Below are 24,696 nucleotides of genomic sequence, written 5' to 3'. Positions count from 1 at the left end.
ATTGCATGAAACTCTCCTTATTTATAGCAAAGGTCAAACAAAAGATAAACAGATGTGTATATCAAGTATAAATGTATATCTAACCAGCTGAGCTGAGATTAATATTGTAACCACCAAAAAATCTTCAAACCCTAAATATTGTATTGAAAATTCCAAGAAAAAGAATGGGGGCAGGGCCAAAAGTGAGGATTAAGGCGGTGGTGTACTCATTATCACCATTGCAACAGGATACATTGCCTGGTATGTTCAGAGATATGCTGGGGAAGCCCTGGATCAAGACCTATGGCCACTGGAACAGCTTGCTTGTCCTTGGCATCGTTGGTGGAACTTACCAATATACCCAGTATTACAAGGAGAAGGAGAAGATGGCTCATAGGTACTGATGAATCTCGAGTTTCATACTCATGAGGTGCATTACATATATTTCATGTTAAATGAGGTTGATGTGGTTTGTTCATTTCAGAGATTCTTTATGTTCCCCATTGTAATGCGCAAATAAAGTGAGCAATTAGATTTCTTGAGGATGAATGTTATATTGAATATTACAACGAGACAACAGAGGATAAACCATGCATTTAGTTACATTTGAAAATAATAATAAAATTATCAACACAAAAATCTTTCATACAAAACTAAGAGTTTTCACAAAGTTCTAAAAATTTTCGATAAAGAATTGTACATGATGAAGGATCTGGATTATAATGATGAAGAAGCCCAGTAATCGGCTCCATTGTTGATATTGTTGTTGTCTATTCCAATAGTATTGTTGATATGAAGGGCATAATCCACAGGAACCAAGCTCAGTCCTATACTCCTCAGGTCTTTCACTGTTGTTAATTCATCCTGCACCATTGCATATATATATCAACATACATTTGTTCTGGTAATACTATTGGAATAGACAACAACAATATCAACAATCATTAAAGGATGATCACAACCTTGTCGATTCAGTAAAGTTACCGATTCTCCTAATTAAAGAACTTGGCAGGACATATAAAAATTTGAAAGGTAAATTAGCTAGCTTGATACATTTGCGCAGTTTGAATGATAATTAATATCAGCATATTTTTAGCTCTGGTAAAACTATTACACAAATAATAATATTCGTGTAATTTATAACGTCTTGTGTTTATATATACAATTAAATCTTACGTCCGGGGACGTTGAAGTTTGAACGCAACTTTGTCAATTGCACAAAGTTCCATATTCTCTTATTTTGTGTTTGGTTGAGGGCAATGGAATGAAATGACAAATATAAATGAAGATAATAGAGGTAAGAAGCAAGTTTTAGAAAAAAATTGAGTAAGTACGAAATTATTGTGATGAAACTAAGGAATGAAATTTATAAACAATTGCTAAAAACATAATTCAGATTTCTTTCTATTCATTCCAAAATTCATTAATCCCAACACAACATTAAAAAACCAGCTGGGATAATATTAATCTTTAAAGGCAATTAAGCTTGATAATCTTTACAGAGTTTGATTGACATGAAGGACAAGGGGTACAAACGCTTTTACAAATAAAGAGAAGCTAGCTAGCTACTAAAATAAAACTAAATTTAATCTTTTGAGGAAGTGATGGATCCAACAGTTTATAAAGCTTGCCAAAGGCTGATCACTGATCAGTAGTGTTGTACTATTAAATATATAACTGCACCATTCCATACTTCTTTAACCTAATAAAATAATTTATAAAAGCAATGGGGATACTTACATTTACAGACTGTGGGATTCTCATGCTTCCTGTTGATGCATTGCCCAAGTAAGCAGAGCTAAGTGCCTGCAGGATCATATTTATACTTTATTCCACCACTCAGACTACATATCAAAGCTGGATTTAGTCATATTTTGCAATAAACCTTGTTTAACACTTTGCTTAGCTAAAGCTGGAAGTACTGTTTCGATCTATAAGCTAGAATTAAATGTGATTTGTCGACTAAGTACCTGGACTTGAGCTTCAAGAAATCTAATGTACCCCATTGCTTCTAACAACACCGAGGCAGTGTCGGTCTGCAAAATTGGAAACTCCATTATTTTTCTTTCTTTTATCTAGGACTGGAGAAATTAGAAGGCAGGAGTAAATAGAATGTATTCACATTCTTGATGAAGTACATCCTCCGTCTCAACCAATTCTTTAAGCTTTCATTTTTCAGATATCATTCTCAATTCTTTACATTATATAACATTCCAAAAATAGTAAGTTTTTATTATATATAAATTAATCTCTCCCACTACTATATACACTTTTTTAACATTTTTCTTAATCTCCGTGCGAGGGACGGAGGGAGTACGTGGTAGTAAGTCCGTAACATAAACTAAATTAATCTTTACTTTATATTCATACTTTTGTGGAGACACACATATATACATACCTTTCCAAATGGGGAAACTAATTGGTGTAGTGCGGTAATTCTATCTCCCAACTTCTCCTTTCTCACCTGTTCGTCATGTGTCAATAACTCAGGCATGATTAGTTATATACTTAAGGTATATCATATAATTTACTCTTATGTTTGTAAATCAGGATTTTAAAGAGAACACTTACCTTTAAAGCTGGTTGTTGGGTTGAAGAGGGTTGAACCCTAGCTTTCTTTGATGTTCCACTCGGCACTACAGTGTCATTACACTAAATAAAAAGGGAACATACACAAGTATTTATATTCCGTTTCAAAAAATACAGATCATAATTAAGTAGAGTAGTTGTTAAATATCTCTTCGGGATTAATTACTGAAGCACTAATCCCTAATTAATCTCCAGAGAGAAGGGCCAAGTAGCCAGTGAACAAAAGCTTCTAATTAAGTCAAAGAAAATATCAAATTATTCAAATTAACTTGTGCCTCATTCAGTAGATCTCACTTATTATTTCGCATGAAATTTATCCTCCTAGCTAGATTCTTTTCAACGAAATACATGTAGGTACCTGCTGGAGAGATGCATACTGATCAAGCACTTGGTGTTGATTCCTTTTTCGATCCCTTGAGAAATCCAAGTAATTAATATGGTTACTTCCTCCGGTAAAACAAGAAGACCAAGGATGATCATGATCTTTGTGATTTGTTTCATCACTAGTACTATACAGTTCTTCTTGTTGGTTGATACTTTGTTCCTTCATCTCTTGCTTTACATGATCATTATCAAAAGCAACCCTGCTACTATAATTACGACCATACGATGATGTTATTTGAGCATCGTCACTGATGCTGCTCTTTTGATCCAGCTGCTTCCTCCTATTATCAAGATCACTATCACAGCTAGTACTACTCAACCTTTCTTCTTGCTCAGTTGCCAGTCTTCCCCTGGTGAAACAAAAACATAAGTAAAATATAATTTAACTTTTTTGTGGCACCGAGTAAATCATTATATTCCATTCACTTGTACAGTAGATATAAAAATATTGCAGAAATCCATATAACCTAAACTGTAACATGTAGTGACTTTGTGGTTACAATATCTGACATATATATGTATATATATACTAAAGGAAATCGAGTGAGTATTAAGAACAGAGAATTTAACAGGAGAAATAAATCATTAGTAGTATATACAGATAACCTCCTGTTAGCCAATCAATTCGAGTAAGCACGGGGAGAGAGAGAGAGAGAGAGAGAGAGAGAGACCGATATAGCCCCCTGTTCGCCAACCAATTCAAGTAAAGCGCACACACACAGAGGGAGGGACGGAGACCGGAAACGAGGGGCCGGGATGGAGAGAGAGGGAGAGGGAGAGGGAGGGAGGGAGAGAGGGGAGGGAGGGAGGGAGAGAGAGAGAGAGCATGTACACAAGCAGTTGGGTCCATGGTACGGGGTAGCCATGGTTATGAAGATGATCATCATCAGCCGCAGAAGAAGATTCATTTAAGCTCCACCAGTTAGGGTTTCCTGCCATCATCTCTCAAGCTATATTTCTCTCTCACACCCATCAACTATCCACATTGATCAACTATCTTTTACTTCCAAGACAAAAAGTAATAGTATATTTATATACAGTGGTGGCATATAACACCAAGTTGCTACTGATTAAGGTAATAATAAAATTGATTACTGCAGAACAACTTGATTATAATATGTATGCACACATTTGTAGACCAAGCTAGCTCCTTCTCTATCTTCTTTGCCTCAATTTTGTATTATTAGTTTAATAATTGCTTCTGTGCATAAAATTAAAATAAGTTAAATTAATCTTCCTACCCCAGTTGTCATAATTTCATATAATATATGATATTCTTTGCTTTTTCTTTATGTGAAGTGGAGCAGAAAAAGCACTGGTGGCGGTGTGTTAATTCGATCAGGCCGTCGTAAACAACCAAATGTGGGCCATGCCTTGATTTAGGTTTAGGGCTTGTTACATACACAAATTTATTAAGTTTGCAGAGTAAGTTATTAATAGTCCTGTATAACATAAATTAAGACATGCGGACCAAAAATATCTGAGGGGTTTGTCAGAAACAACACATGCATCTGGAATCTGGATGTCTGGTAGAACAAAAAAATTAAGAAACTCGAGCACGATTGGATAGCCGTTGATTAAGAGTTTATCTTCTATTGTCATAGGTTCGACTCTGGATCTGAATAATATAAAGGCCTTTCTCTAAAGTACACCTTAATCTCGGATCAGGTGGATTTCCGGTCTGACTACATGCTTCTTTCAAAAAATACACCAGGAATATAATTTTCAATATTTGGCTAATATATACATACACTCAATTCAATTTAATTCACTGTAAATATTAGTGATAGACAGGGAAACAAAAAATTCACCTGAAAATTAAGATGTGCGATTTTTTCAAACGAAAATTGTAAAAGAAGACGGAGAGAGTAGTATTGTATGATATATTTCAACGATCAATATTAAATTCAGTCCCGTCACTGAAAATCAAGTACAGTAGTAATTTTATTTTTGTGGCAAGTGAAGGAAGAACCCTGCGTGAAGAATTTTTCCGAGTTCCACTCTCCCTACGCAATTTAATTTAAGCAGAAATTATAGTTAGGGCCGGCCCCAGAGATTTGAGTGCCCTAGACGACTTTTGAAAATGGTGTCCCTATTTTTCAAGATCGTAAAGAAAAATTTTACATACATTCAAATCAATATACAATGACATTATAAAAACACTGTTTTAAAGTTAACACAGTTAATTAAAATGCACGTAAACATATAAATGCATATATTTATCATTATATACTACAAATGCATAGATGTTTTGGTGCCCTTGCATAATGGTGCCCTACCGCCCTATACGTTCGCCTTGGTCCCCTTACCCGAGGGTCAATCCTGATTATAGTCATACTAGCACCAGAAGATGTAGGACTTGTTTTGACCACAAGTCCACAACAATCCGGTCCGCCAGGAAACAGAGCAGATTTCAGTATTGACTGCTTGGGGGCTTCTCAGCTTGGCCGAATTAGTTTGGTCAAAATGAAGAGACGCCACAGAGTTTGCATAGTGCCTGCATACTTCATTTTCAATTTAGGCACACAACATGGGAGTTGGGATACAAAGCTGAAAATACCATTAAATCATCCATCGTTTTCTCTTTCAATTACACACTAGTAATAAATAAAGACTCCTAGCTATATAAACTTTGACTTGTCTAAAAGCTGAGAAAAGGATCAATTATATAAAAATGGAACAGAAAGCCACAAAAGTTAAATAAAAGCTACCATGGGCGTATAAATTATTGTAAAGAATGAATGCACTTATTGATGCTTTCGGAATATGGAGGAATCTTGATTCATTAATCAAATAGCAAGCCCACCTTCAGGCCCTTATTGTATACCTTTCTCATTGTACTTGCCTTCATTTTGTGCTTCTGAGAGTATGATTTTCTTATGGGAACTATCATTGTTTTTCAGCTCTTATTGACAAAGAGATTGCCAGACTCGGTTCATAACTTTCATGTATCGCATTTCGATCACCAAGAAACACTACACCATATGTGGCCTATTGTAACAGCCAAAAAAGTGTGAATAAAGGCCAGAAAGTGTTGCTGAAAGTGGAAAAAAGGGCTATGGTAACACTTTTTCACAAAACAGGATCGTAACTAAAATCGGTGCTACCATAGGTGTCTAGGGTAACATTTTTTCATTTTTTGGTTACACCTGTAAAAGTGTAACCATACACCTCTATGCCTACACTTTGTTTTGTTTTGGTAACACTAAAAGAACTGTAACTATAGTCCTATGGTAACACCATTTGTGCTACTGTAACACTAAACTTTGAAAAACTAAGTTATCAATGGCAACATCTTGTTAGTTATGGTTACATTTTATATAAACCTTTTCTACCTTTACCTACACTTTTTAAATCTTTGCCAACATTTTTTGATATTTAACAACAGTAAAATATGGACCATTTACAATAATAGCTACATGTACAAGACTCTTTGCCAACACTTTATAGAGAAAAAAAAGGCAATATAGCATTTGAAAATAGCACTTCCCATTGCAAATTTACCAACCAATATCCAACAACATACATAATTGTAATACCAAAAATAGAGGTCCAAGCCTATACCAACCAGCAACCACACAAAAATAAGTACTGAGTGCATAAAACTAAAACTAACTTAGGTACCACATCATTGTTAATAAGAGACATTCCCACTCCACATGCAACAGCCTGTATTCACGAAACAGCCTGCTTGATTTGTACCTCACTCCACATGCATTGCACAGTTTCTTCGGACCTAATGGTCTTGCCCTCCATTGTGGGGTCTTCTGTGATAAGCAATTGGTGCATCTTCTGTCCAACTTGTAAACTGGCTAGTGATTCTTCTGGATTTGTTTCCAATTGGGCCTCTGGTTCTATTGCTTCTTGCCTTGCCTGATATCACAAACTTATGCAGGATAGATGACTTGATATTTCTTTCTGGTTCTGCCAATTGCAATGGCTTCAAATTTGCCTCTTCAGCTATTGCATGAGAAATGATTGTATTTCCACTACTGATTCTAATTTTTTCAATAGTCTGCGGTGTCACTGCACAGGGGGCAAGCAATTCATAGAGTTGGAGAAACAATCTTCGACGTATATTGATAGCCACTATAAATTCATGTCACCTTCCTGCATTATTAGGCAAAATAAGAGACTTTCCTTCACAGGCCAATTTACATTCTGTAAACTCCAATTTATTTTTCAGTTGTTTTATTTCAACTTTACCATATAAAAGAAATCATATAAGAGTACATTTGAAATTTAGCAGTGTATGGACAGTGGCAGAAATGTTCCTAAGATCTCACTGTCAAATTATTTAATCTTCATTTGCACACGCAGTTATATATAGTACGTTAATCCTGCAAGATCATTTCTTCGACTTCTATTTGCCTTGTTAAATTCATGACATAAAGACACCTTGTTGTAAGAAGCTTGAATACTTAGTTATGTTTTATAAGTACAACACAAATAAAATATGACCTGCAAATTAGACTATAAAAATCTTAAGTGGTAAGTGGTGGTACATCAAGCGTGAATCTTAAAAACCACTATGTCAAGTATTACCATTTATAAGAATTCTAAACTGACAAAGTAAGAAGGTGCATCCATAAAGAAGAATATGTCAATCAGGTTCTGGCAAGTTCATTCAAAAGGATAAATTTCAACCAAACTATAACATGGGAGCCAGTGATATGAACCAAAATTACAAGGTGAAACCAGTACCTTCTGAAGATGTCCTGTTTCTACCTAATTTTTGAAGTCAGCTTATCTAATGCCGGATGAGCTTCTTGCTCCAAAGTCCATGCCTAATTTAGGATTACAAAAAGGTTATTATAAATAGACATAAAGGATCCATTATGTTTAAAGACAGGCATCATACCGGAATGTATTTTATATAAAATATTGACATCATCCAATAAACTTCTTGCCTATTAGAAATTAGTTTACATAAAGGTAATAATAAGAATGTTAAAGTGACATACTTCATTATCTAAGCAACTGCAGGCAGCTTCTAGGCAAGCCTCAAATGACTAGAATCCATCTCGGTTTTCAAGATCTTGTTTTCCATCTTGCATACTGCCATCTCATTGTTTGAAAATCTTTCACAAATTTTTGGAGGACTATCAATATACCAAGGAATGGAATTTGGAAACCATAAATAGAGCACCAAAAAGAGATATATGAAAGAGGACCAAGGCTATGCTATTGAAATATTTCTAACTAAAAGGACCAACATTAATTAATTAAGAGGTACTGAAAAAGGTGTCACACAGACTTGTGAAAAATGATTACAGAATTCTAGTCAACTTGTTGGTTTTTTATTTCAAAACTGATGAGAAGAACTCATTCTTCATAGAAAACCAGCTCAAACAGCGGTTTCTAGTTAGCATTCTTTCCCACAATCTAGTTCTAACAAGTATTCTTAGTCGATTCAAGTTGCATATTCTTAAAACAAAAATCATATGCTATAATGGAAAACACTAAAGTGCTTTGTCACTCTTTAAATTGGGAACACAAAAATGGTACAAAGTTCTTTTAGCCAATGTATACAAATATATTTTCACCAAAAAAACAACAATCGTAAATAAATAAAAAACACAAAGGAATAGAGACACATAATAATGTCACAAATCAGAACATACAAAAAAAACACAGAGAGAATATAAAAAAACACTTAAGCACATTCAAGACCTTAACAAAGAGAGAGAAGCAACCTGTAGAAGACCCCGATTGAAAACCCTAATTCAAGAGCTGATTGAAATCCGAATTGAAGACTCCATTCAAGATCCGATCGAGGGTGCAGACTCGATTGTATACCCAATTGAAAATCTGATTGCATACTCGGCTGAGTGTTTAGAGAAATGAGTGGGTGACTGAGTGGTGAATGAGTGAGTGGGTGAGTGTTGAGGGAGTGAGTGGTGAGTGGTGATTTTCAGATAAATGAGAGAGGTGAGTTGGGAGTAAGTTGTGAACCGAGAGAGGTGAGCGAGTGTTTTTAATTTATTTTAGTTTTAGGGCAAGGTAGTTGTGTGTATTATTTCCCCCTTCTGTTTTTAAATAATTCCAACCTCCCGCGCACATGTTTTCATTTCAGCGGTTCAAATAATTCAGTTTTTAGTTACACTTCTTTTAAAATCAACGGTAACATCAAATATAATGTTACCGTAGATGCCTCATTATATCTACGGTTACACCAAATTATACAAATGGTTACACTAAAAAAATGTGTTGGCAAATGTAGGCTAAAATCATTTTAAGGCACTTATGGTAACACTTTATCTTGTAACACTAAAAAAATTTGTTACAATAGGCCATATATGGTGTAGTGAAACGGCCATGGTAGCATAACCGGCGATACCTGCATCATACATTCTTATATATGTACTTGTGTTAATATATCAAAATGGTTTGTCAAATGATGTGAGGGAGTCTAGGTTGAACCCTATAAAAAGTCGTAAAACATAATGCATACTAACCTAGCAATTCAAAGATAATTTGCTTATTTCCCCCAAAAAAAAAGAAGGAAAAAAAAGATGATTTGCTTCATTTCTCATGTTTACGACCTGCAACATCACCAGTGTCCATCAACTTGCAGAAACTGGAGTGCTTCCTTTTAGAAACCTGGGAGTTTAGTATTGATAGGGTGCTACCCGGTCACGCAGAACCCGGGTCTTATGGAGGGGTTCCCACCCCCAATAGCCGCCAGCCCCGAGAGACGCCGTCTAGGCTTGTCGGCCCACACAACCCGGACGAGATTCCTTACCCGGGTACAGTAAAACCCACTACTTGCCCGGGTGCATATGTATCAGCCGACACTTACTGCACAAGGCACAGAACTGACACGATGAAGACAAAACATAACGGTCAACTACTGGCAATAGAGACAAGCCAGGGAACATTCCAAAATACTACTCCGACGCTGACACCTGGACACGTGTAGAGGATCAAACCCCTACACGTGTAGGACCAGGATCCAGGTACGCACCCTTAAACCCTAGTCCTTGGCCTATAAATAGACGAAGGATCAAGAGTTTAAGGGTAACTTCACTCTCTACACTCATTCTCACACACACTAACACTCAGCATATATTCAAACACTCTCAGCCACCAGCCACCAGCAACCACCACACATACACCTTCACCCACCACATATAGATAACACACTTTCTCTAATCTTTACCCTTCCGAAACCTACGCTTACTCTCACGCCGGAGGCGCCGCGGGGTCAAAACCCCCCTCCGGTGTTGTTTTGTAGGCTCCCATCCAGCAGCTACACCGCGGAATCACCAGCCACGGCGGAGGAAGGACCGGGATCGGAGATTGGCGTTATCAAGTATATAATTATATTATGTGCTTGATATAATTTCCGAATTATAGTAATTGAGACCGTTCGTTGTAATAAAGAGTTAAATTCTTGTATCTGGATCTAAGAATTTTTTTCGCGGTAGTACGGTATATAGTGTTGTTATGTGTGCTGGACTGGGTCTGTTCTGTATGAGCTGTTCAACTTGATTTGATATGTGTGTATAAATGTATGTATAAAATATTATTTCAACTAATCAATAAATTTAAATCAGAATTGAAATATTTAAATCTAATTTGTTACGTGTGTTGGAATATTGGACCGGGTCCTCTCCGTAGAAATGATCAACTTCGCTATATATATATATATATATATATATATATATATATATATATATATATATATATATATATATATATATATATGATTTAAAATATAAGAGATGAGCTTGTAGCTCTGAGCCTCTAATGATGATTGAACCTCGAGCCCATGACCCCCTCTTGGGCTTTAGTTATTCGTACCAAAAATGAGGTACTAGCTGTTACTCCCAGAGACGGAGAGGGGGGTGGCCAGAGGTGCCCGGCCCTTCCTGAGTTTTTCAAAAAATAAAAAATTAATTAGAAAATAATATAAACCTAAAATATATTTTAGAAGCCTGGGTCACTCTTTTATCAGAGCATCTCTTGGTTATAATCGTCGGCTAAATTGGACCTGTAAAATATTATGTAAAATTTGTTGAACCTGTAAGACATTGTACTTCAATGGTATTGAATATATTGGTTGGCTATAATTTAAAAATAGTATGTTATTAATATTTAGATTGTTATAAATAGAATATATCATATGATAAAAAATAATATTTAATCAGCGGGGAGGAGGAAAATAAATTGCGGGAGATGACGTGGAATTCACTACAAATCTGTAGTGGTTCGACAAATATAGCGATCCATAAAGGGATGGTTATAATTATACACAAGGGCTTGCTATGGTTGGAGTGATATTTTTTGTGTACATTTGCTATAAATTTTAATTTTAATCGTCCACTTAGATTTTTAACTAAAGCTTCTCGTGGTTGGAGATGTTGTTGGCGATTAGACTCTGTACTCATAAGCCCAATACTCAAAACCAAGAACCCTAGTGTCTCAAATCAAGCCACACCAACATTATAAATTAATTTATTCACAGTTTCGTAAGCTTCGTCTTGTTTACGCTTCCAATTTTTTTAAAAGAAAGTAACTATTTTATCATAAACTTGGGGAAATAATATGATTATAACAAGCAGGTAATGTGCAAAATTAAATTATTAATTTTTAAATATTAATACATATAATATAGAAAAAATAAGTAAAAATTTTAATGAATAATTTATGACTAGAATAAATGAAAATTATATATAAATTATCCACTAAGAATACTTAATAATTCAATACTAAAAGATCAAAGAGTGTTCTTTTAAATAATCAAATTAAATGTCAAACACTAACATAAGAAAATGTAATATTTATGTAATGATAAAAGTAAAAAAAGTTATTACAATCAACATAAATTTTAACAAAAAGTTATAAAAAAATCTATATAAATATTATGTACGTAAAATCTGGGTTCTCAAATTTGGGCCATGCATCTAGAGATTTTTTTTTAAAAAAAACAGAAGATGCACTCAACAAGAAAGATCAAAAAAGGTCCTCCAACATGCCGGAGGAGACGTGAAAACAATATTGAAATTAGATAAACACGGGAATAATGTTTCTTTTTTGAAACTTATCTAGAGATGTTTTGCATGCTATTCACTTGTTAAGAAGTTAAAATTTATGTTTTTTCAAAATTGTATCCGAATTATATTTTTATTTCTGATTTCCCCTGATTCTTAGAAAAAACACGATTTTATACAAATTCCAATTAATTCACTAATTTAGATACATTTTCATTTTAATTTGTTATATCTATTTTCTAATTCTATAATATATTTATATTATTAACAAAAGAAGGATAAGAGAAATGATACGAGCTCGAATTGAATTGCTCATCGACATCGTAAACGACTTTGGAGTTGTAGCTGCCTGTGACCGACTGAGCACTGAGCAGTACAACTCGAATTACAAGTCCAGGAGCATATTTTTTTTAATTTTTTTTCCCTCAGGAGTCTAGGAGCATATTTGTTTGAACTTAAAGTCGGGTGTTAAGTTGTTTTTGACTTTAAAACGGTAAATCATCAGTTTGTTGGAAATAAGTGATAAACCAACTTAAAGCTAAAAATTAGTTTGAAATATTATTTTAGTGACTTAACTTTTTAAAATTTTCTTTTGATGAAATTATTACCCGTATATCATTTTTATTTTTATTATTATATTTTTAATAACCAATAAGCCAATAAATCAAAAGAGACATTTTAACGCTTAAACTTATTGCATAAATCACGTCAAGTCATAAGTTACAACTCATGAACCTTGTCAAATGTTAAAAATCGAAGCTTCTTTGGCAAGCAAGTAGACCTTTCTCGATGCTTCTTGCAAGTCATAAACCGGTCAAACAGGCACTAAATTAAAGTTACGAGTAGAAAAAAGAAAATGCTCAGAATTTTTGCTTAACATTTTATTACGTGAAAAAGAATGAAATTTGCAAGGAAACGAACTTAGAAATAACAAGATTTACATTTCCTGCTTGGAGGCTACAACTACAAGACGTATAGAAATAAGCTGAACATACGAAATACAAAGCCGCCACTAGTGCAATGCACTATGGTCAAAATCCAAATGTAACATCTTCGAAGTGAGCTGCACCTCACTTTCCAACATACATTTTCTGAAAATTATCGACACAAGAATCCATCAAATCAATCTCATATCTGTAACATGTTAGGTGTAGTCATGAAATGAAATGCTGCATGGGCCTCCCCTGTGATCATTACAAGTAATAGCCTTTCAAGATCCCCAAAACTAACATCCCACCCACCCATTCGGCTCATCAGAATGGACTTGGGTGCTTCTTTTGGAGTGGCAACAATTTGAACCCGATTCTTGACTCAATAGTGAGTGATGTTCCGGTCAGTGACGGAACCAGGACAAAAAGTTAGGGGAGCTGAAATATTTTTACATCTATACTTGCATAAATAGCTTACTCAATATATATCATCATATTATCATTCAGTCATGCATCTCCTATCCTATCACGCTAATAAGTCTTGATCGTTTTCATAGCGGAAAAAACTCTCTCAACAATAGCAATGACAACGGATAAAACTAGAGTTACTCAACCAGAAGATAAACTAAGAGATAAGTAGTGTGTCTGTGTGTCTTAACCAAGTGGATGTTGTTTCCTACAGTTTCTTGGTGACTTCTCTTAGTTGATGCATCAAATTTTGAGTATGCACTTTCATCATCTTAATCATAGCATGTAATTATGAAAAGAGAAAGCACGCATCAGAGCCTGCCCACTTATATTGTTTTTTCAACTTTTTATTTGTAGCTGCCGGGGATTCTGTTTTATATTATCACTTCAAGTCCTCCATAAGGATAGCTCAGGTTGCAGCGGAAGCAAGAACCAATGGATATCTTTGATAGCTCTAGACAAATATCCGTTACATTTGTCCATGATGAGAAAGTCTCAACAATTTGATCTTTGATCCATGCATATTATCCCAACTACAAATTGCATACTTAGAACATTTTACATCATATATGCATATATATATGGTCTAATTAGCTTAGATACAAATAACTAAAATACAAATTATATATAAAACCTAAGTAGAATGGAGTGGTTTGGGGGCCGGGATGGATCCGAGAAGGGCCTAGATGGGTCTAGTCGGGACTAGTAGTGTAGGGTAAGACCAAGTCTTGGCTCTTAAGATCGTTTGGAGCCTGTCGGGAGCTTAGAAAGGATTTAATGAATCCCGAATGGATCTATTGTATCCTAGATGAGTGATGTCATGTAATGGTGGATGATAACGTAAGTCTTGGCTCTTAAGATCGTTTGGAGCCTGTCGGGAGCTTAGAAAGGATTTAATGAATCCCAGATGGATTACTGTATCCTAGATGAGTGATGTCATCTAATGGTGGATGATAACATATAAATGGTGCGTGATGTCTTCACTTCATTTGTATATTAGTGATTTGTATTTAAATAATTATTTACATATATATTATTTATCAGAATAAATTTTTTTGATGCGTAATAAAATTATTTATACATATTATTGATATAGACAATCGAAATCATGGTACGTCAATGATTTGGGTTGAATTACAGAGAGGAGACTATTTCGTTTGGCCCTTGTCCAATAAGCAGCACCATCTTCGTTATATTGAGCGTTCAATTATGATCGTATCTATTTGTATCTGCTAATATTCCCGGTAAGAAAATTGATATGATTCTTTAAATAAAGTGAAATTTGATTGAGATGAATCAAAGCAATTTAGAGTCGTAAGAGATGAACATCGATCAACTTGATTTTATCGTTAATTAGCTTATCAAAAGATGGTGGAGGATAACTTTTAAGAAGCACCTAATATGTATCAAAATTCTCGGTGACTCGCATGGACCACGTACATATATGATACATTTAGGAAGTAAGGTTTTGATGATAAATTTGGACCTTCACTGTTTTTTCTGGCAAATAAAAGCCATCTCCAATAATCGACCATAACAATCGGTAAATTGATTAATAAGGTATTATGTAAAATTTGTTGAGTCTGTAATGTATTTTTTTCGGTGATACTATTTAGAGCATCTCCAACGGCGTTGGCTATAATCGTTGGCTAAATTGAACCTGTAAGACATTATGTAAAATTTGCTGAACCTGTAAGACATTGTACTTCAATGGTATTGGCTATATTGGTTGGCTATAATTTAAAAACAGAATGTTATTAATATTTTAGTTTGTTAAAATAGAATATATCAGTTTAATGTGGTAATAAATGATGTGCAATCATACTACAGATTTCTTACAGACCTGTAGAGGTCAGTGCCGGCTCAATCAAATTTGGGGCCCTAAGCAAAACTTAAAAATGAGGCCCATACATATTTATTATAATTTTTTTGATGTAATATAAATTTATTATTATAAAATCCTTACCTCAATATTGGATGTTGAATGATGAAGATGAGAAAAGTATCAAAAAAGATTATAATAGTTTAGTATCTTACATTAGAGCCGTTGAGGAAGAGTTATGAACTGATGCACACAGTATAAGCTGAAAAGACAAATTGAAAGAGTAATTTTTTGTTCTTAATATTTTATCATTTATATAGACAAAAGAAAAAAAAAAGACCTTAGTAACTTTAATATTGATAATTAACATTTATTTTAATAAACTTGATATTACATTTAACTAGCAAAATTATTTATGACACATACTTGTCTTTAGACTTCTTTTACGTCTATTACTATTATTTTTAATATTTGATTCCATACATTTTGTACATGAAATATATTAATAAATGGAATAATATTTTCATCACAATTATTCGTGATATATATTTTAATTTCTTTTGAAAAAAATATTTATATAAATATGATAAAAATTATTTATAGAAACATAATAAAATAATTTATATTTCAAAAATCTTTCAATTAAATGAATTTTTTTTATAATTATTCTAATTTTTAAATAATAAGTCATTTTTTATTATTAATTATATATATTAAAGAAATTAAAATTGTTTGATAAAATTTTGTTTCCAATAAATTTTTTAATAAAACAAATATTAATATTTGTGTATGCATATATATAAAGGGGTTTTAAATTTTTGGGGGCCTTTTTTTGTTTGGGGGCCCTAAGCAACTGCTTAGTTTGCTTTAAGGTAGAGCCGGCTCTGGTAGAGGTTCGACAAATATAGCCATCCATAGGAGGTTGGCTAAAATTATAGACAACAGGTTCACGTGGTTGGAGTACGATTTTTTCAACATGTTGGCTAAATTTTTTATATTTGGAATGCCAACTCATTTTTTAGCTAAGGGGTTTGTATGGTTGGAGATGCTCTTATATTGGTTGGCTATATTGTAAATATAGCATAAAATTATTATTTTAAATTGTTATAAATAAAATGTATTGGTTTAATGTGCTAAGTGATGACGTGGCATTTGATGCATATCAGTAGTGATTTGATAAATATAGTTGTCCATGGGAGCTTAACTAAAATTATAGACAATGAGAGAATATGGTTGTACTGTGATATTTCATGAAATTATCTATTATTTTTAATTTATGATAAAATATATTGGTTTAAAATGCTAAATGATTACGTGACATTTACTACATATCTGTAGTGATTCAACATATATAGCAATCCATGGGAGCTTAACTAAATTATAAGCAGCGAGAGAGTATGGTTGTATTGGAATATTTGAACCAAAAGCCCTCCATGACGCCCGCAAGGGTGGTTCAACTGGTTAAAAGAGAGGACTTGTATCCTCTTGGTCACAGATTCGACTCCCGAATGAAGGAGAATTTGTGATTATGCCTCCTGAGGCAGAGCATGTCGCTTAAGTGCGTTTTATCTTGGTTCACGTGGAAGCTGAATACGCAGCAAAAACACAATACACCTTGAACAATACAAAGTATGTGAATAATGGGCTTGTGTGACTACTCAAGTTAAACCTTTTATCAATTAAAATTTTATTATCACCGCATTCCTATTATACACACGTGTATGTGTGTGTTGGATTGATGATTGGAGCGTGTTTGGTGGTCGAATGAGTCATTACGATGGCGATTGTTGGTGGGAAAAGAAGATAACAGTTGACAGATGGAGAAAGAGGATAAAGAGTTTGGCACAGTTGATTTTCTAATTTGATTCCAGTTGAATTTTTCAAGATATTTTTAATGATATTAATATTGACCTTGCAGGAATACTCATTTTTCGATATTTGTAACCACCTGCAATTTATTATGTAATTAAATGTAACTTTCAATAATTTTTGTCAAAATTACGTTTGTGGTTGCAGATATGGTTGCAGATATGGTTGCCAGCAGTTGTAGAAATAGTGGCAAAAACAACCTCCCTATTTTTATAAAGAGGGGTTTCTGACATAAGTAATTTTGATTATTTTATTTGAAAGATTGCATTTTTCAAAATTTTTAAAAAAACTACAGTATTTTTACAAAAAACTGTGTAGGTTTGTGTATTTGTGAAAAAACACCTAGAATTAGAGATATACAATAATATACGTCGATCATTTAAATAATAATATATTTATAATGTATTTTAATATTGTATTACAATATTTTTATATTTAGAAATAATATAATATGCTTTTATTAAAATCGTATATTGCAACAACGCCGAATCAAATGTTAAAAGATAAATCTCACGAATGGGAAATTAAAGTTGTACACTCTCGAAATTTTATATTCATGCACTTGTAAGTGCGGCAGATCGTCGTACGACTTGGAAAACAACTTTAGTTGACTTTCAAGGCTTTTAACTTCGATTTATAGAATCCTGAACCGGAGCAGGGCTTAATCCATGTTCTCATAAATAACAGGAATCGTACAATTGGCGTATCCAAGAGATGCTCTGTATCATGTCCAAAGTTATTAGTTAGGGTATTTGATGGAAAAAGTTGATCCAACAATGTCCTAATGATATCTTATATCATTTGGACAAACTCATCAAACCCTATTTTTACGTACATCTCTCTTTACCCTATCTTATATTTTATTATAAATTCTCATCAAACGCTCTTTCTCTCTCTATTTTTATATTGTGTTTTAATGATGAAAGAGAACTTTTAATAATAAAATATTAAACATTTTGTGAGAATAGGGCACATTGTAAAGTTTAAATTAATAAAATATGTCTTAAATTGCTAGTACATGATATTTTATATTATATTTAGAACTTGAACTAAAACACTCTTGGACTTGCTCTTAGCAACAGTGATAAAAACTGCGAACACAGCTGAGACTGCTGAGGATCGACGGTCAGGATTAAAGAGTCAAGTAGTGGGGTCCACTCGAATCCAGCTAGCATATAAAATTATTAACGAATTTTCTATGGTGTGCCCATGTGCACATAATACTAGCTTCTGATTGGTGGATAAGTAATAAATATTAGTGGCCCCCCTGCATTCACACTAATTCCACCAATCAAAATAGCTCATTTTCATAAAAGTTTGTGATTATTGTGGGCACACGAATTATTAAAATCGAAACAAGACCAACCCTAGCACTGCTACTGCCTACTAGTTCTGCGTCTGCATGCCTATCGGGAAACATGGGTTAATCTTGTTCTTATTACGCTTAATTAAACATTACTGCTTCTCAACCTAACTTCCACATTTGGTCTCTGCTGTTTCTAATTTACCTGTCATATTTTATTTATATTTCTTTCCAGGTAAACACATAATTGCAAAAAGTCATGCAGGTATTGACGTGAAATTTACTCTTGTTCTGAAGATCTTTTACACAATTATTACAGTCAAGATACGCGTGGTAAACAGGAGTGGGAAGAAAAGCAGGAGTACTGGTATTTCTATTTAACGGCTGTAAAAAGAGAACTTTGCAAAAGGAGCAACAGAAAATTACTTGTCTCAGAAAAGGTTAAAGCAGGTTTCTACCATGCTTGCTCTTCATTATTTTACTTATTTTTAATTTCTTGTCTTTCCGAGGTGAAAAGAAATTGGGATAGCCAGGCTTCTCTTGAAAAAACTTCGAAAATTTATTTGAAAATTAATTTCTAATTTACATGCACAAATAGAATTTTGATATTTATAATTTATCCATGTAAAATTTAATAATAAAACGTTATAAATTATGTTTTGATATGGTTTTCATAAATTAAAATAACTTATTTAACTAGTCAATTTCTCATATTCTTTCTTATTAGTCAATAATTTCATGAAATTGTGGGTGTTTGACCGGTGCTTCTTTGTGTTTATGTGCTTTGTTTGGATGCAGAAACCCACATCACCTCTCTAGTAATATGACTTCTCTAGTAATTTCAATTCAAAATTTAGGAGCTAGAAACATAGAATGATTGGAATTTAGGGCGAAATCAAATCTTATTTCAGTCATGAGATCCAAATTTAAATCATTCATCTTTATTATATTCATACACTTTGATTTTAAATATTTTAAAAATGATTAACTAATTTAATAATTAATTATAATAATAAAATCAACAACTAGACAATGATAAAACATTATAAAATAAATTGAAAAATATAAAAATGGAACATAAAATTGAACTAAAAGCATTAAAAAGATTACATAAAAATACTAATTCTCCAAATTAGTTTTTTTTTCTCACAAAATGCTTAGTTAGTGCATTTCATTCAAAGTTTAAGATTATAAGATCGTATTTTGATTATCTCGGAGGAACAGTAACCGATTTAGCTGACGACTAAATTGATAATTTAGTTTTTATTTATATTATTGTTTAATTATCTATGTTGTATTATATTGTTTCATGTTTATAATTTTCATTTACTTTGAAATTTTATGTATTTTGAAATTTTAATTTATAACCAATCATCACTTTAATTATATTATAATTTTAATTAATCTATCTTTAATAGCATTAACAAGATCATTCAAAAATAAAGTATTAATATTTTAATGTTAAAATGATTTGGACAGTAAATAATAGTGATCGGAATTTGGACATGTACTATTTATTGAACGTAATTTGGATCACTTTTTAGTTTATGATCGTAGTGTTTTGGGACAAAACTCTTTTAATAATATATCGAATTATTAAAAAAACTCTTTTAATAGTATATCGAATTATTAGAAAATTCTTTGGATGTTACCTAATGGAAAAGTGAGTAAATTCTAGTAGTAAAAGATGACATGGAGTTATTATCGAGTACATATACACTGATGATTGTATATCCAAGCATGTGCCGGCAAAGATACGGATCTGACGAAGCTGCCCATGAACAAAATGGCAGAGACCTGCCTCGTTTTATTACTCATTTCTTGTCTCATCGCTTGAGATTTCGAGGAAATCTACTACTCCTATCTATTTCTCACCTAAATGACAATGTTAATGAGACAGACTATTTTGTATGCATGGCTTGTTCAATCACTTTCGGTTAAATATGTCTTTGATTTTTGTTTATCCAGCTTTTATCTCTCCTTTCATTTTCTTTCTTTAATCTCTCCTCTCTCCTTTCACTCTCTCTCTCTCTCTCTCTCCCTGCTTGGCCTGCACTTTCTGCTGTTGTGTCTAGAGCTGTAATTCGAGTCGGGCGGCTCGCGAGCTCGCCCAGCTCGAACTCGTTTAAGTGGGCTCGGCTCGGCTCGGCTCGACTCGTTAAACGAGCCGAGTTCGGGTAAAGGTTTCGGCTCGTTTAATTAAACGAGCCGGCTCGACTCGACTCGTGAAATTAAACGAGCCGAGTTCGGGTAGAGGTTTGGGCTCGATTAAGTGTAAAATTATACGAGCTGGCTCGCTCGGCTCGTTAAAACCGGCTCGTTTAGCTAAACGAGCCGGCTCGACTCGACTCGTGAAATTAACCGAGTCGAGTTCGGGCAAAGATTTAGGCTCGATTAGTTAATCGAGCCGGCTCGGCTCGGCTCGATTAAAGTTGGCTCGAATTAGGCTCGGCTCGAAACTCGCCCAGCTCGGCTCGAATTACAGCCCTAGTTGTGTCCGTGTAACGCAGTCTTAGAGTGCGCATCTTAGTAAATGCTTTCCTTGTGGTGCATGTTAGCTTGATTCATTAAAGTTGAATAATAAAAATGATAAAAGAGGTTGCTGGGCATTCTCAGTGTCCTGTCGCCTGTCGGTAGGTTTCCCTCTTTGTAAAAGTCACAATTTTAGTGTCCTGTAAATCAGAAATCCGGATTAATTAAGTGCTTAATCGAATCGAATATTTTAGAATTATTATTCAGATATTAATTGAATGTATTAAAATAATATTATAATATTTAAATCATTAACTATCGTATCAATTTTGAAAGAAAATATGTTGTTATTAATAAGATTTAAGATATTGAATCGGTAGAACAACTTGTAATGATTAATAGGATGATAATCAATTAGAATACTGATTTTTTAAACTCTACCCACAATATATAAATACGTGTTTGTGTTAATACTTGAATAATCGTAATCTTATTATTTTTTCTTGGCCTTAAATATAACTATTTAGCACAGAAAGGCATCTATGATCATTTTTCACGGAAATGTCAAAAATGTCATTTCGAAACGAAACTTCATGTAGTATTTACAATATAAGCTGAAAAACCAACTTGAAGTCGTGGTTTTCAGCTGAAAACACAATTTCAAATCGTGTTTTACTTAGAAAATTAAAACGCAACATTAAGATAAAATTAAGAAATAAAACAATAAATTAAAAAATAATTTGAAACTACCCAGTTGCTAAAATTATAGTCATTAATATGTAAATATACTTGATTTTCATAAATTTTTAACTTGAAAAGATACTGATTTGTTTATAATTCCGAGCACCAACATGAAACCGGAAAATGTTATTCTTGAAAGTGAGCATGCATAAAAGAATTGTGTGAAAAGAACAGAAATAAAAACAGTGCCTGCTTTTTGCCTCCTCAAAAGAAAGTTCTTTTTTACTGGGTATCTACTATCCAGAATAAAAGACCTTTGCTCCTCTTTCTTGATTCTCTCCTTGCCTTTGTATTTTTAATACTTAAATTTATTCAGCTCAATCTTGGTTCACTAAATCCTCTGTTTGTGGTTTAGCTTCTTTTCTACTCTTGAAGTTCAATGACTACACCACTTGAACATGATTACATAGGCTTATCAGAGACTCCTAAGACAGAGATAAGCCCAGAGAACATGTCTGAGACCAAGAAGAGTCATGTTCTTAACCTTAAGGAGACAGAACTCAGGCTTGGTTTGCCTGGTTCTGTTTCTCCTGAGAGGAAGGCTGGAAATGTTGTGCCTTTGTTTGGGAAAGTGCTAGAAGATGCTAAGGTTGGTTCATTCAAGAACTTTGGGTCTGGAGCTAAGAGGGGTTTTTCTGATGCAATTCATGGCTCTGGGAAATGGGCTCTTGGGGCTTCTGAGGCTGGTTTGGCCAAAGCTTGTGCTAAAGAAGCTAGTGTTTATACTAAGACTTTGAGGCCTGTTGAGGAGAACAAGACTTCTCCTCAGAATGAAAATGCTGCTGCTCCTGCTTCCAAGTGAGTTTATTTTCAGAAACCTTGCTTCTTTAAATATTGTATATTTTTTGTCCATTTATTTTATGTGCTAGGTTTTTTTGGTTGTTAATTACCTATATTTTTCCATGTATCTGATTTTATGAAGTACAAGGGCCATGGCTGAGGTTCAGGGTTCAAGTCCCTTCTTTTGCTTCTAGCTTTGTAATCACTATGAGCAGTTTTGTCGATGGACACTGTAACTTTCTGCTTGGTGAAGTTTATGAACAGATAAATATGATGTGAATCTTAAGTCTTTCTCCCAAGACATGATTTTAAGATGTTGATAGCTTAACATAATATTCATTCAAACTTCAACGCAAAATTGTTTGATGAGGTGCTTTGTATCTATGTACTTCAATTCCCTATTCACTATCTGATCGGTTGCGAATTAGTTTGGAACTTTTGCAATTTAAGGAGATGATGGTATTTTCTCAAATGAACCTACTGTTTAGAAGATTAAATTGATGCCATAAGTTTACTTTTTCTTAGAGCAAATGAGAGCAGGACATTAACCTATTAACTTGCAGCTCTAACCTTGGATGAAAGATATATATTATCATGGTGATTTGTGATGCAGTGACCATGCCGCTTCTCTTTGCTTCTAGAGGTTCTAGTGTCATGGTCCCTTGCTCCCTTTAGTTTGTTGTTCCAGTCTTCCGAAGTCATATTATTGTCTCTAAAGCCTATAAGTTGCAGAGACTAAATTATACGTGAGCCTTGAAATGTATAGTTGCGCAGGGAGAAGTTTCATATTCATAGCCGAGATTTGTTCCCTAATCTTGTTTTTCATGTTTCTTGATTTATTTTTGATACTAATCTCTGCATTTTTGACTCCTACAGTGTGTATTAATTGACCAACTATGTTAAATGTATGTTTCTGTTACAGGGCACAGGTAGTTGGATGGCCTCCTATTAAATCATTCCGAAAAAACACTCTGGCTACCAGTATATCGAAGAATGCTGATGTCGAAGGAATTTCAACTTCAGAGTGCATCTATGTCAAGGTTAGCATGGATGGTGCACCATATTTAAGAAAAGTTGACCTCAAAACCTGCTGCAATTACTCTGAACTCTCATCAGCTCTTGAGAATATGTTCAGCTGCTTTACCATTGGTATGTATGCTGCGTCTCCACTGCATATCAAAATGTGATCTGTATTTGTGTGTAAATCTGTTATATTTTTGTATAACATTGTTTCTATTGATTTCTGAGATTGGCTTGTGACAAGTACTGCTCCAGAGAATCAATAAAAGTTTTTACAATTACTGCATGAGCCCTATATATTGCGTTGTGCTGATTTGTATTTACATGGCTGTGAATCAGGACAATGCACCTCTAAAGGACTTCCGGAACGAGAAGGTCTTAGCGCAAGTCGGTTGATGGATCTTGTTCATGGCTCTGAATATGTGCTAACATATGAAGACAAGGATGGTGACTGGATGCTTGTTGGTGATGTTCCTTGGAAGTAAGCTACACACTTTAAACCGTGTCTTTCGGGTGTATAAAACACTTTCTGTATAATTTAATGTTGGGAACTATATAATTTAATGTTTTTAGTTGGCAAGGATATATATTACAGTTAAATTAGTAGTTACCTGATTGTTATTATCACGATTTGTTCTCATATAAACTATCGTCTGTATTGTTAAGGTACATATCTAATCTTAATCACCTGGAAACTAGATACTAATTTTTCCACTCTCCTTTGATGCAGTATGTTCACAGACTCTTGCAAGAGGTTAAGGATCATGAAAGGCTCCGAGGCGATTGGTCTAGGTATGCTCTAGTAAATTAATTTTAACGTCCTAGAATTTGTTGATACCAATTATCTAACTAGAAGACAGCATGTTATTCACTACAAGGAACTAATAGTTTCTGTGTCATTTTCAGCTCCACGGGCCATGGAAAAATGCCAGAGCCGGCATTAGCAATATACGCCAGTAAAACTCAAGGACAAGAATTTTGTGAATGCGCCCTCTTTAGCATCTTACATATTATTACATATTATATCTCTTATATTTTCAGAAGTTGTAGTGTTTTTGGAATGTTGATATCTTTCTCGCAGGCAGAAGGTAACTTGAGATATCCAGATGTTTGTATGTTTTGATGGAATGAAGCTGTATAACTTTGGTTGCTAAGTGCTAAATTAATTTTTGTGAAATGCATCATATAGACAACTCCATACAATCTGATATGCCCCAACATTAAGAAAAGTGAACGAGTACTTTTCATTTTACAAAGAATACTTATTTGATTGCTTACTTGAGTTCTGGTTCACCTCACACTCATAATACTTAAAATACCTATAATTCTTTACCAATTAAGATC

General features: G+C 33.8%; 2 protein-coding genes and 1 long non-coding RNA gene across 5 annotated transcripts; 1 reads left to right on the top strand and 2 right to left on the bottom strand.

Moving 5' to 3' along the window:
- Positions 1-563: 563 nt before the first annotated feature.
- Positions 564-4,090, bottom strand: LOC108225606 (transcription factor bHLH68). Its single transcript, XM_017400524.2, has 7 exons — positions 3,785-4,090; positions 2,927-3,302; positions 2,551-2,631; positions 2,378-2,443; positions 1,950-2,015; positions 1,720-1,785; positions 564-843 (listed from the first exon to the last, which is right to left on the bottom strand). The coding sequence occupies exons 1-7, from the start codon at positions 3,892-3,894 to the stop codon at positions 697-699; spliced, it is 912 nt and encodes a 303-aa protein (XP_017256013.1). The 5' UTR covers positions 3,895-4,090; the 3' UTR covers positions 564-696.
- Positions 4,091-6,419: 2,329 nt separating this feature from the next.
- Positions 6,420-8,944, bottom strand: LOC108226504 (uncharacterized). Of its 3 annotated transcripts, none has more exons than XR_001807675.2 (4): positions 8,649-8,944; positions 7,917-8,054; positions 7,657-7,739; positions 6,420-7,062 (listed from the first exon to the last, which is right to left on the bottom strand). It is a non-coding gene; the product is annotated as an uncharacterized LOC108226504 (long non-coding RNA). The 3 variants fall into 3 exon arrangements; XR_001807674.2 differs by having other exon boundaries at positions 7,917-8,033; XR_001807673.2 differs by having other exon boundaries at positions 7,917-8,944.
- Positions 8,945-21,716: 12,772 nt separating this feature from the next.
- Positions 21,717-24,545, top strand: LOC108227728 (auxin-responsive protein IAA27). Its single transcript, XM_017403036.2, has 5 exons — positions 21,717-22,350; positions 23,255-23,481; positions 23,692-23,833; positions 24,083-24,144; positions 24,259-24,545. Exons 1-5 carry the CDS (start codon positions 21,932-21,934, stop codon positions 24,294-24,296), a joined length of 888 nt encoding a protein of 295 aa, XP_017258525.1. The 5' UTR covers positions 21,717-21,931; the 3' UTR covers positions 24,297-24,545.
- Positions 24,546-24,696: the final 151 nt, after the last annotated feature.

This window comes from Daucus carota, chromosome 6 (assembly GCF_001625215.2).
Source record: "Daucus carota subsp. sativus chromosome 6, DH1 v3.0, whole genome shotgun sequence".
In the NCBI taxonomy this organism is placed as follows: domain Eukaryota; kingdom Viridiplantae; phylum Streptophyta; class Magnoliopsida; order Apiales; family Apiaceae; genus Daucus; species Daucus carota.
The sequence above is the reverse complement of the archived record's forward strand: the minus strand, read 5'-3'. Positions and strand labels throughout refer to the sequence as shown.

What these genes read in the sequence shown, in the direction of transcription:
- LOC108227728 (XM_017403036.2), top strand. Translation starts at nt 21,932, where the DNA reads ATGACTACACCACTTGAACATGATTACATAGGCTTATCAGAGACTCCT. An exon ending in GCTGCTGCTCCTGCTTCCAA is followed by an intron (nt 22,351 to 23,254) that starts GTGAGTTTATTT and finishes TTTCTGTTACAG; the next exon opens with GGCACAGGTAGTTGGATGGC. An exon ending in GTTGGTGATGTTCCTTGGAA is followed by an intron (nt 23,834 to 24,082) that starts GTAAGCTACACA and finishes CCTTTGATGCAG; the next exon opens with TATGTTCACAGACTCTTGCA.
- LOC108225606 (XM_017400524.2), bottom strand. Translation starts at nt 3,894, where the DNA reads ATGATGGCAGGAAACCCTAACTGGTGGAGCTTAAATGAATCTTCTTCT. An exon ending in TAGTTTCCCCATTTGGAAAG is followed by an intron (nt 2,016 to 2,377) that starts GTATGTATATAT and finishes CCAATTTTGCAG; the next exon opens with ACCGACACTGCCTCGGTGTT. An exon ending in TTCTTGAAGCTCAAGTCCAG is followed by an intron (nt 1,786 to 1,949) that starts GTACTTAGTCGA and finishes ATGATCCTGCAG; the next exon opens with GCACTTAGCTCTGCTTACTT.